Here is a 12,906-nt window from a genome sequence, read left to right as displayed (position 1 = left end):
TGGATTTTTGACTGCATGGGGGGATAGTGCCCCTAACCCTCATTGTTCAAGGATCAACTAATAATCATATTGTAAGCCTAGATTTATGGGAGGAGTGACAGCACTTTTAATGATAGAATATTTCCCATTATTTAGGTTAAATTAACATTGTGAGCTAAAGCTTCCTTTCCCTAGTCTAGAACAGTCATGGAGATTTTCAAATCTGGAATGCAGTCCTCCTGGATACGTATGCTATTTTTCTTAAGCATAAACATTTCTTCACCTTCCTCACTCCCATTACCCAATTTAGAACACTTGTTTAATCAAACCACAATGTTTGACAAAGAGTGTTGAAGTCAGATAGGCCTGGTCCATCTCTCACCTAGAAGTTCATTCAGTCCTTTACCATCTTGAACTCTAATAGGTTCACAAGATCCTCTTCACAACTTTCTTTCCATCAGGACCATCAGTATCTAGGGTTCAGCTCCCACTGGTTATTGCTCTAATGGTGGATAGGGAGAGCTATTCTCCCGAGAATGGGATTGATTGATGGCCTTTTTCTTTTGAGCTATATTAAAATACTGGTTCCAAATCTCATCTCAGATTCATTGAACTAAGATTTCTTGGAATGGAGTCTGGCATTTTTACTTTTTTTTTTTTTTTTAGTTTTTATTTATTTATGATAGCCACAGACAGAGAGAGGCAGAGACACAGGCAGAGGGAAAAGCAGGCTCCATGCACCGGGAGCCCGATGTGGGATTCGATCCTGGGTCTCCAGGATCGCGCCCTGGGCCAAAGGCAGGCGCCAAACCGCTGCGCCACCCAGGGATCCCTGGCATTTTTTTTTAAAGATTTTATTTATTAATGGGACACAGAGAGACAGAGAGAGAGAGGCAGAGGGAGAGCAGGCTCCATGCAGGGATCCCGATGCGGGACTCGATCCCGGGACTCTAGGATCACGCCCTGGGCCGAAGGCAGGCGCTAAATCAGTGAGCCACCCAGGGATACCTGGCATATTTTTGATGACTATCCCTACAATATACATTTATATCTAAATATGAAGTCTAGCATCTAATACTAAATATGTAATAAATGCTGATAGTTGATTTTTTAAATTTATTTTATTTTTTTTTTAAGATTTTATTTATTATTCATGGGGGACAGAGAGAGAGGGAGAGAGAGAAAGAGAGGCAGAGACACAGGCGGAGGGAGAAGCAGGCTCCATGCAGGGAGCCTGACGTGGGACTTGATCCCAGGTCTCTAGGATCACACCCTGGGCTGAAGGCAGCGCTATACCGCTGAGCCACCTGGGCTGCCCTATTTTTATTTTTTAAAGATTTTATTTTATTTATTCATGAGAGAGAGTCAGAGACATAGGCAGAGGGAGAAGCAGGCTCTCTGCTGAGCGGGGAGCCTGATGTGGGACTACTCAGGACCCCAGGATCATGACCTGAGCCAAAGGCAGACGCTTAACCACTGAGCCACCCAGACATCCCCTGATAGTGAGTTTAATACAGAAATGAATGGAAGTTTTTTCTTTATGGATATATAGTAGTTAGGGACTTAACAAAATGTTTATTAGGACCCTGATTTCATCTACTCATAAGAAAAATGAATTTATCATAACATGAGTTTACAGTGTGAATATGCTTTAGTAAAGAAAGCAAAAGCTTTGGAGTCAAAACAGAACTGGGTTTAAATCACATCACATCACATTGGCTAGCTCTGACCTTGAGCAAGTTAATCTGTACCTAGTTTTTGAAATCTGTAAAATTTGATAATAATGTTTTCTACTTTATAGGATTTTGGTTGAAAAATAAAATAAGAACTATAAAACACCTATGAAATTATAGCATCTAATTTGTTTTTAATAAATGTTAATCTTGTGGGGCAGCCCGGGTGGCTCAGGGGTTTAGTGCCACCTTCAGCCCAGGGCCTGATCCTGGAGACTGGGGATCAGGTCCCCTGTGGGGCTCCCTGCATGGAGCCTGCTTTTCCCTCTGCCTCTCTCTCGTTCTCTCTCTGTCTCTGTCTCATGAATAAATAAAATCTTTATAAAAAAATGTTAATCTTGCCTCTTAATCATTACTCCTGGGATCCCTGGGTGGCGCAGCGGTTTGGCGCCTGCCTTTGGCCTGGGGTGCGATCCTGGAGACCCGGGATCGAATCCCACGTCAGGCTCCCGGTGTATGGAGCCTGCTTCTCCCTCTGCCTGTGTCTCTGCCTCTCTCTTTCTCTCTGTGCGACTATCATAAATAAAAAAAATAAATAAAAATAGATTTTAAAAAAATGCTAGACACTAAGATACTCTAAATACACACTTAATAATCATTAGGTATCTAAAATGGCAGCTGAAAGGCCAGAAGCTCCCTCAGAAGAATGGTTGTGTAATGGCATTTGTAATTTAGAGTCCCCATGGACTTCTTTTTTTTAATTCAATTAATTAACGTATGATGTATTATTAGTTGCAGAGGTAGAGGCCAGTGATTCATCAATCTTATATAACACCCAGTGCTCATTACATCACGTACCCTCCTTTTTAAAAAAAAAAAAAAAAAAAAAAAAAAGATTTTATTTATTCATGAGAGACACAGAGAGAAAGAAAGGCAGAGACACAGGCAGAAGGAGAAGTTGGCTCCGTGTAGGGAGCCCGATGTGGGACTCGATCCCAGAACAAGATCATGCCCTGGGCCAAAGGCAGGTGCTAAACCACTGAGCCACCCAGGCATCCCCATCACGTGCCTTCCTTAATGTCTATCACTGGGTTACCTCATCCCCCTCCCCCCCCCACTTCCCCCAGCCGCCATCCCCTCCAGCAACCCTGTTTGTTTTCTTTGATTTAGAGTCTCTTAGGGTTTGCCTCCTTCTCTGATTTCATCTTGTTTTATTTTTTCCTCTCTTCCCCTATGAAAGTCCCCATGGACTTCTTGACGGTACCTATACCAGTTTCTACTGGTGCTCCTTGAGTATAAACATTGGAGCTGTTGCCCTTAGGTATCTTTCCTCTGACGTACGCTGTTTTTTGGCTTTTCCTGCTCCAGAGCAAAATCAACAGGCCTGTAGCTTGTCTGCCATTGTCAGAGTCCCACCTGCACAGTTGTGCCACTCGGACAGCCCAGACTACTATTAATGGAGAGTTAGCTATTTAAAGTTGTGGTTTTATATATATGTTATTGGTTGAACTTTAATATAGGAGACTAAACAGAATAAAGGGGAGCCCTCAAATTTGGTACTGTCAGGGAAGAATTTTTCCTCTTTTATAGGAAACAAAATGGGCTATCCTTTAGCATTACAGCTTGCAGAGTTCTTTTAAGAATACATTTTTAGGGGCTCCTGGGTGGCTCAGTCAGTTAAGTGTCTGCCTTTGGCTCAGGTCATGAACCCAGGGCCCTGTATCCTGCTGCCTGCTCAACTAGTTGCCTGCTTCCCCCTCTGCCCCTCCCCCTGCTTGTGTACACTCTCTTTCTCTCCATCTTAAATAAATAAAATCTTAAAAAAAAATTTTTTTTTCAGTTCCCTTCTACAGGGTTCTGACTGTTTTGTTTTCCTTTCTTCCTCCTCCTCTTTGTAGGTTGTTGGAAAGGACACCAATGTCATGTTGGTGGCTTTGGCAGCGAAATGTCTTACTGGCCTGGCTGTTGGACTGAGGAAGAAATTTGGACAATATGCAGGACACGTGAGTAACACTCCTTTTTAGATACAAATCAACGTTACCAAGTTTGCCAGGCTAGCTTTATGATTAAAGCAGCTCTTTGGAATAAATCTTTATACATTGATTGGACAAAGTGAATTTTTCACTAAATTTTAGTAATATTGAGCCTAATCCCTCACAACATTTTAGTAAAGATGGTGTTGTAGCTAAATTTATTAGCTTTACATAGAAAATTGGGTACATGGCCTAAATACTTCATTGAATTGATTTGCTTACTTATTAATATTTTGCTTTGTTCTTAGAAGATATGCAGTATAACAGGATGAAATGAAACTTATGATAACCACCAGGGCAAAGTAAAATGGAAGTAGGAAAGGCAGTATAAAACGAGAAGTGAGATGAATATATAAAATGTATTTCATAGTGTTTTCCTATTCAAAAAATAATATACTTATAAACTTGAGACATTTTGTATAGATTACACTCTTGGTAGTATATCAGTTTGATTTGTTCTAAGAAATGCAATTGGAGACATTTGTTGACTATACCCTCTTTTCTGTATAAATTTAGAAGCACTCAAATTTGGTAACCGTTTTAATAAATTGGGATGTTTTCTTTAATTGTGGCATTTATAATTGGCCTCTAAATCTGGTCTGAACTACTTAGAAGGTATAGCATCCTGAAAATTGACCATACTAAACTGTAGAGTTGAACTTGCCACTTGATCATTTGATTACCTAGATTGACTTTAGAGGCTCCTCATAGTTTGTAGTCATGTGTCAGTTTTATGTTGTGAAGTTAATGTGTAAGCTCAGTTATGGTATTTGGAGCTTGCTTACTCATAGCATTAAAAATAATTTCAGACAACTGAGAAAAAAAAGACACTACCAAATAAAAATAAATCATGACTAACTGGTTACCAGGGAAATAAAAATGAGTCCTTAAAACCCTTAGACATATAAATTATGAATTGAAATAAAATTATAAACCATATTTTATAGCAGTAATTATTATACAATACTTATGTGTATGCATGTAATCAGTATGTTAATCAGCTTTTGGTAAGTTTTGTGTTACTTATTAGCATTTTTTTAAAAGAATGTATTTTTGTCTTAGTAACATTTAATCTAGAAAAACAATTTTTAAGTTACATTTTAATTTGCTAAATCCTAGTTGGATGATTACCTGGCCCAGTTTTAGTTCTGGTTCTGGCTTTGTGACATTTTATTATGCAGCTTAAAGTTATAAAGCTTATAGTTTGGCGTATCACCCCCCACCCCCTTAAAACTGTCATATACAGTATTTGAGGTCAAGCATATTAATGGTTCAGGTTTATTTTCTTTAGCTATTTATAAGCTATCTTTTTCATAAAATACAAATAAAGGTGAACTTTAGCTTTATAACCATTAAAACATCTTGATTTTCAAGTTTATAACTAACTCCTAGTATTGAAAAATCTTTTATATTTCTCCACAGAAACTATATTTCTTCTGGTCTCTATCACTTATGTGGTGAAATCTTAAATATTTTTTTGGATGCCTTTGACCTTTGCTATATCTTTGGGACCTTAAAAGATAAACTTTAATTTGCCTGCTAGCACAGTACCGGGCACTCAATAGATGTAATAGGTATTCAACAAATATTTAATGAATTAGTGATAGTTTATAAGATAAAAATTATAAAAATTCCAACTTTATTGATCTAAACTCAGTACATGAGTAAGAGGATATCCTTCTGATCAAAATTGCTGTTATTTTTAGTACTATTTCTTTTTCTTAGTATAGTAAAGGAGTGGGAGACATTTCAGTTCAGTGAAGTAGATCAGAATCTTAGGTGAGGAAGAAAAATTACATACTGTACCTGTTCCCCTATCCTAAATCCATCTAGTTGGGAATCTTTTTGTCTAATGAAAGATGTTACTGATAGGAATGGTTATATGGTTGTATTAAGGTGGAGATGCAGAAAAAGGATTGAGAAGCACTGCAGAATGGGATCCCTTAATTGTTCTGGCGTAAGATCTTTGTGCCCTTCAAGAAGGAAATTACTTTTTATCCAACTTAGGTGTTCATTTTGTTTTGGTGGCACCAAAATTATTTAATAACAGCTTGTTACAAGATATATAACTTGCATACTATAAAATTCACCCTCTTAAAGTTTATAAGTAAGTGGTTTTAATATATTCACAAGATTGTATAACTGTCATGACCATCTAAATCCAGAACATTTTCATTACCCCCAAAAAACTCCTATACTCATTAGCAGTCACTGCCTACTGGCAGCCACTAATCTACTTCTGTCTGTGTAGAATTGATATTTTGTGGAATTATTTAAATGGATCATACATATGTGGTCCTTTATGACTGGCTTCTTTGATTTAGCATATTTTCAAGGTTCATTCATGTGGCATGTCAGTACCTCATGCATTTTTGTTGCCAGCAAATTAATATTCCAGTGGTTCGCTATTATAGGTTGTGCCAACCATTTTGGAAAAATTCAAAGAAAAGAAACCTCAAGTGGTACAAGCCCTGCAGGAGGCAATCGATGCAATCTTCCTTACTGTAAGTTGACAACATGAATTTGCACTTCTGTTTAAAATAAATTTTGTCAGTGTAATATTTTGATTATGCTTACAGTTGAGAAAATCTCACTGACCATGTTTTCTTTTCTAAAGACCACACTACAGAACATCAGTGAGGATGTTTTAGCAGTAATGGATAATAAAAATCCAACCATCAAGCAGCAGACATCTCTTTTTATTGCAAGAAGCTTCCGCCACTGTACTGCTTCTACCCTGCCAAAGAGCTTGCTAAAGCCCTTTTGTGCTGCTCTACTTAAGGTATAGACTTCTCTTTGGAATTGGGGGAATTTTTTTATACCTAGGGGAGATTTTTTTCCATATTAATTATGAACCATGACTACTTGACTTTTAGACTATAGATTATGATCTTTTGAGAAGCAGACCTCTGAGGGCTCTGGAAACTGAATCCAAATTCTTGTACCCTGTGTTCCTATTCCCAAAGGAAAGCACAAGTTAGCTTTATGATTCCACTGTTAAACATTTTATTTCTTATTTGGCCCATATAATGGTATTCAGCTGGATCTGGCCAAGCACAGGCATACAATTTGGAGTCTTTGAAGATTGTTTGCATATGAGGCATTTTAAATAGAGGGTAGAAGGAAAAGGAAGCACTTATTTGCTGAATGGATTACCAGAGGTTTCCTTATCCAAAAAAGAATATGTAAAAGAATAACAGGTAGCAAAAGGAAAGCTACACTTAATTAGCTTCAGTAAACTGTAAAAAGCAAATTCTTTATCCAACAATGACTAGTCTGAATTAAAATCAGTAATACCCAAAGTATCTTGTATTGAGATCATTTTGCTTCTTCCGGACCATAGCACATCAATGATTCTGCTCCTGAAGTCAGAGATGCTGCATTTGAAGCATTGGGTACTGCTTTGAAAGTGGTGGGTGAGAAAGCAGTAAATCCATTCTTAGCTGATGTGGATAAACTCAAGCTTGATAAGGTAGGTTAGTGATAGATTATAATGAAATTGGACAACAATTCTATCTCTGTGTATTAGATTTTGTTTTGATTTTGTCTATTCTGTTTCATGAAGACAAAAATGCTGATCAGTTTGTGAAGGTTATTTCATTTGCCACTGGTAGTTTAAGCCTGGACTGTGAAAACAGCTTTTGACCATTTAAATTTCCTCTGAAGCGATAGCGGTGATATGAGTAGAAATAACTTCCAAATTGTAAAAAAAAGAAACAAAAAAATAAAGCTGATTGATCAGTCCCTAGAGGAGGTGAAAAGAATGTTATAAGATAAATTTATTTCGACTGTCTGGAAAATTACCCTTCTAAATATGAATTTTGATTAAAAATGTTATTGTATGTTTATTATAATTTTAATTTGTGTAGAAATAAAATGTAAGAAAGTAGATAATTTATTTTTGCTGAAAAGGAAGCTTTCTGGTTTCTCATATAGTTATGATTTAGATGACTTGTTAAGTACTAACAGTGATTATATTTCAGAGTTGGGCTTAATGATGTTCATCTCAATTTCATTCTCTAGATCAAAGAATGTTCAGAAAAAGTAGAGCTGGTACATGGCAAGAAAGCTGGACTAGCAGCTGACAAGAAGGAATCCAAGCCTGTTCCTGGAAGGACTGCCACTTCAGGGGCTGCAGGAGATAAGGACACAAAGGACATTTCAGCACCCAAACCAGGACCCTTAAAAAAGGCACCTACTACTAAGGTTAATAGATGACTTGGGAAATACGGTTTAAAAGTTAGAATTTGGTAAGGCGGGATCTGATTCTCAGGTTCCTGGTTGTCCTTCCAGTATGATTTCATTTGAGAAATGAATTCGTTACCACATTGAAAATAGAGCAGAACATCCATCAACAAAGAGTATTCCAACAATATATTTGGCTAAGTAAACTTTAATAGAGCTAAAAATGGTAATCAAGATACAGGAGTGCATTTTGAGGGATCGTAAAGTATTCATTAAGTAAAGAAAATGTGGCAAAGCACTTAACAATAATATCACCTTGGTCATTTTGCTAATAATGCTGTTAAATCATATCACCAAGTCTACATACCAATTAAGGTCTTGTATCTTTGTAGAAGTGGAAAAGAGGAAAATGTCTAAAGGTGAATATGGCATTCTTTTAGAGAACACTTGTTCCGTGGACTCTGTGAAGCATGAAATTATCTACTGTAGATACAGAAAGTTTATTCCTTTCTCCACTCTGAACCCCACCATGAATTAGGGGAGAGAACTGGTATTTAATAAAGCATCACTTTGGGAAATATTTTACCTAATAATCTCATTTAATCATCAAACAACCCTTAAAATAAGTGTTTTGTGATTCCCATTTTTCCAGAAAGGGAAAGTGAGGCTCAGCAAGGTTAAGTATTCTGCTGTTGCAGCTCACTCTGGTGTTTTTATTGTCTGCTTGTTCGTTTACTACTCATCACCACACCATATTATAAACTTTAAGGGATAAAGATCTTATCACTGCTCAATTCCCCATGCATAGATGAGCTTCTGGCAGACAGAAGGAACCGGGGACACATTTGGTGAATGGCTAGAGTTGCTGAGCTGGGATTTGGACCCAGACATATCTAATACAGTATGTGTACTTTTGCTTGTATTATGCAGTGTTCTTCAGCATTCTAATGGGAAGTTGGCAGCCATTCTCTTCTGTCACCAGCTGTTGCCTCTCTGGACAATGACCTGGGAACAGTACCTTAAGGCCTTTTCTTATCTTGCTGAACCCTACCACGCTGGCCAACTTTCTCTTACAAAGAATCCTTTTAAAAAGGGCAGGGGGGAACAATCTACTTCATTCTTCTTTTGAAAATACATTATCAATATACCTACTAAGCTAATAAACATATATATCTGTAAAACAAACAAAAAAAGATTAGGAGATTCGTTAATTGAAGTCCCTCTCTATACAGAGAGTGCTATTTACTATAGAAAAGGATCTAGAAGAGGTGTTCTGGTTAGTCAAAGAGTATAGAGTTTTCTATTTTTAGGGTCAGAAAACAATGAAATCTCTATAGGGTCGTTGTTACAAACCAGCAAAATCATACTGCTGATATGAACTGGCAAGTATTGGAGGTTTTTCTTTGATGAAAAAGAGCATTTTAGTTTTACTAACTATACCTTTTTAAAAGCTCAGATTATGTTCAAGATAACATTGGTTTCAGAGGAGGTCTGAATGTTGAAGACTAATTGGGCCCTCTGTTATTTTATCTTTTCTTTTTCAGGTTTGGGGCATAGTTTAACAAATATCCAAAATGGGTGGAATGATGTGAATAGTGATGCATGTTACCATATTAACTTTACTGCTATTGGCTGTTTGCTTTGTGATAAACTATGATTTTCTTATGACCTTTCAAAACTGAAGTGAAGTACATTTAAATCAAGCTACTTAAATAAAGTCTTAGCAGATAGAAGCCAGTGAGTATAATAAAAAGTATGACCAACTGAAGTTTATTCCAGGATCGCACAGACAATTCAATAGTAATATTCGAAAACTTACTAAATGTAGAGATGCAAAGAAATCTAATTTCAGGCACTGAAAAGGAATGTAATAGATTTCAGCATGTCTTCCTGATAAGAATTCTTAAACACATAGAAATGGATGGATACTTTGACATGACTAAATATATAGAGATAGATCTTTAGACAGCAGTAGATCTTAAAAACTACAGGTCAGCATCATGCTTCATAGTGATGAAATACTAGGAGCACTCCTATTAAAGTGAGGAGTAAAACAAAAAATGCCTGCTGGTACTGTTGTTATTTAATAATAATCTACAATTAGATAAAAGAATAAAGTAAAACCTGTGTTGATATGAGGAAGGAAAAGGCAGAGTCATCACTTTTGTAGATTATTTGGTCGGTCATATACTTGGAAAATACAAGTAGACTAGTTGATTACAGCAATAAAAAGATTGAGTTCTGTGGCCTTCTTCAACATAACTAGACCATTCACTGGCATCGTCATAGCAACCACTCTATTCAAAACTGGGTAGCTCTACGATGAGTTAGTAAGATATTTTCCTGTTATTGGGGTATCTTGTGATGAAGTATTGGGTAGCTGCTGGCAGTTAGAAACTGCCCTTTACTAATGTAGAAAAGATTTAGAGGCATTTAAGGCATCAAATGTTAATTCTTAATCTGTAAATGTAGTATAATTTCAGTTCATTTTCATTTCATTTATCTCTTTAGCTCATTCTGATTTAGAGGTTCTTTAATAATGGGGTCTGTAGATTTCCCCACAAATGGTCTTCAGGAGGTCTGTCTGTCCTTGAAAGTGCTAAGTTCTATGGGCACCAAAAATACCTTGTATTTGGTTGGTTGAACGGTCCCTCATTTTTAATCAAATTTTCAGGGAGTCGCTGGCCAAAAAAAAGTTGAAAAACCACTGTTCTGAGTCCTATGTGGTTTATTTTATTTTATTTTTTTATTATTTATTTATTTATTTATTTATTTTTTGTAATTGCTTTTAGGCTGGAGGTCCACCTAAGAAGGGGAAGCCGGCTGCACCAGGCAGCACAGGGAGCGCTGGAACCAAGAACAAGAAAGGACCAGAGACCAAAGAGATAGTGGAGCCCGAGCTCTCGGTCAGTATCATACGAGGTGCCTCAAACTCAGAAAAGCATGGAAAATCGGTTCCTATGAGAATATTTGAGTTCTTTGTTTCCTGAGCTGTACAACATATATAGTTGATTGATATTTTTTAGCTTATTGAAATGGTGCCACAACATACACGTGGAGTGTCCATGTAGTTTGGCCTGCGGTATTTTTACATCCTCGTCATCTGTTTCCTAAAGCAATTCTTTATTTTTTTTAAGATGCATATATTTATTTGAGAGAGAGCATGCGCAGCGGGCCGGGGTAGGGGCAGAGAGAGAGAAATATATATTTTTTAAGATTTTATTTATTCATGAGAGACAGAGAGAGAGAGGCAGAGACATAGGCAGAGGAAGAAGCAGGCTCCCTGCAGGAACCTGAAGTGGGACTCAAACCCCAGACCCGAGATCAAGCCCTGAGCATGACGCTCAACCACTGAGCCACCCAGGTGTCCCAGAGAGAATCTTAAGCAGACTCTGCACTGAGTGCGAGCCAGACATAAGGCTCAATTTCATGACCCTGAGATCACAGCCTGAGCCAAAACTGAGAGTTGGACACTTCAACTAACTGTACCACCCAGGCATTCCCCGCCACAAGCAATTCTTAATTTTAATGTTTTTGTATTTTACAGATAGAAGTATGTGAAGAAAAAGCTTCAGCTGTCCTTCCTGCTACCTGTATACAACTTCTAGACAGCAGTAACTGGAAGGAAAGGCTGGCCTGTATGGAAGAGTTCCAAAAGGTAGGTGCACATAGATGAGTTGAATGCAAAAGAACATTGCATTATATAGAAGCGATGAAATTGACAAAGTGCTTGCCCTACTTACTGTGTTTTGTATCCAGTGAACATGTTTTAGGTTGTTAACTAAAGATGAGTGGGGGGGAGGGGGTGCGGTTTTAGCTCTGTAGTGTTAATCTTTCAATATCTGCTTTCTATCTATGGCTTGTGTAAGCTCATAACTTAATATTCAACAAAAGTAGGTTTATTTTGAATTATAAGATTTAGATGAATTTTAATATCACAGTATTTGTTCATTAAACTTTTCATGGGCAAACAGATCACTCCAGTTAAACCACCCCTCATCCATTTCTATTTCTCTCTTTGTTGTCATGATGAGAAGGAGAACAGACATTGTTACTTGGTATGAGAAGCACCTTTCAGAAATCCTTGTTGAAAAGGAGCATGAAAGTTCCTTTTTGACATTTACTCTGATTCTCATGAGGAAGGTGTGTAGAAACCACAAGGGCACTGGGACTTGAGGCAGAAGACCTGGCTTTCAGTCCTGCCTGTGCCATGCATCAGGTTTAGACCTGAGTTGTGCATCTTTGAAGTTTAGTACTTAACCACTTCTAACCTATCCTACTTTGTGATGTGTTTTTAGGAAAATCAGATAAGTCAAAATATGTATAAGCAGTTTCTGCCATACATTAGGCAAAGGAAAACTTTTACTGTTATATTCCTTGGACCAAATTCTTCGTTAAATCCTGAAATGGGGTGGGGGGGGGGCGGAATTTCAATGGTATTAATATAACTGTACATCAAATATCCAAATCAAGAAACAAATCTATTTGAGCTCCGTCTGTAACCTTCCTCTTTTAAGTCACCTACTTGACTTTGGTATCTACCCTTTCCCTAGGTAACCATTAACCCCTTAAATATCATTCTTTTGTTTTACTTCAAGGCTGTTGAACTAATGGATCGAACTGAAATGCCATGCCAGGCATTAGTGAGGATGCTAGCCAAGAAACCTGGGTGGAAGGAAACCAATTTTCAGGTAATTTTTAATTGGAGATTTTAATATCTTTCATTAAAGTAATTTCCATCATACTCTATAAATTGAGAAAGATGTAGTTTGCTAATGATTTCTAGCCTTTTTAAAAAAAATCACTCAACCAACGTGTCATCTAACTTTAAATGTAAACAATGGAGTGTGTACATTTTGATTCAACACATAACCATACCTTTGTGTAATTGATAGTTTATATGGAAGTATATATCTATATATTGTATAATTTATGTATATGCATTTTTCTTCTCATTAGTTAGGGCTAGAAGCCCCTTAATCTTCACATGTCAAGAAAGGGATGGACAGGGAGACAAGTTTCTTACTTGTTTGTAT

At 37.2% G+C, this 12,906-nt stretch overlaps 1 protein-coding gene across 6 annotated transcripts in view; it reads left to right on the top strand.

The window, feature by feature from the left end:
• CKAP5 (cytoskeleton associated protein 5) overlaps window positions 1-12,906 on the top strand; it is a 106,840-nt gene that overhangs the window by 50,022 nt on the left and 43,912 nt on the right. For all 6 annotated transcript variants that reach the window (XM_072790606.1, XM_072790605.1, XM_072790604.1 and 3 more), the window contains exons 9-16: window positions 3,551-3,655; window positions 6,100-6,189; window positions 6,303-6,467; window positions 7,029-7,157; window positions 7,709-7,891; window positions 10,663-10,776; window positions 11,418-11,528; window positions 12,469-12,561. In XM_072790606.1, the coding sequence (XP_072646707.1) occupies window positions 3,551-3,655; window positions 6,100-6,189; window positions 6,303-6,467; window positions 7,029-7,157; window positions 7,709-7,891; window positions 10,663-10,776; window positions 11,418-11,528; window positions 12,469-12,561 (990 nt within the window). The remainder of the gene's footprint in view (window positions 1-3,550; window positions 3,656-6,099; window positions 6,190-6,302; window positions 6,468-7,028; window positions 7,158-7,708; window positions 7,892-10,662; window positions 10,777-11,417; window positions 11,529-12,468; window positions 12,562-12,906) is intronic.

The sequence above is a fragment of the Canis lupus genome, chromosome 21 (assembly GCF_048164855.1).
Source record: "Canis lupus baileyi chromosome 21, mCanLup2.hap1, whole genome shotgun sequence".
Lineage (NCBI taxonomy): Eukaryota > Metazoa > Chordata > Mammalia > Carnivora > Canidae > Canis > Canis lupus.
Note: the sequence above shows the minus strand (reverse complement) of the source record. Positions and strands in the feature narration are given on the sequence as shown.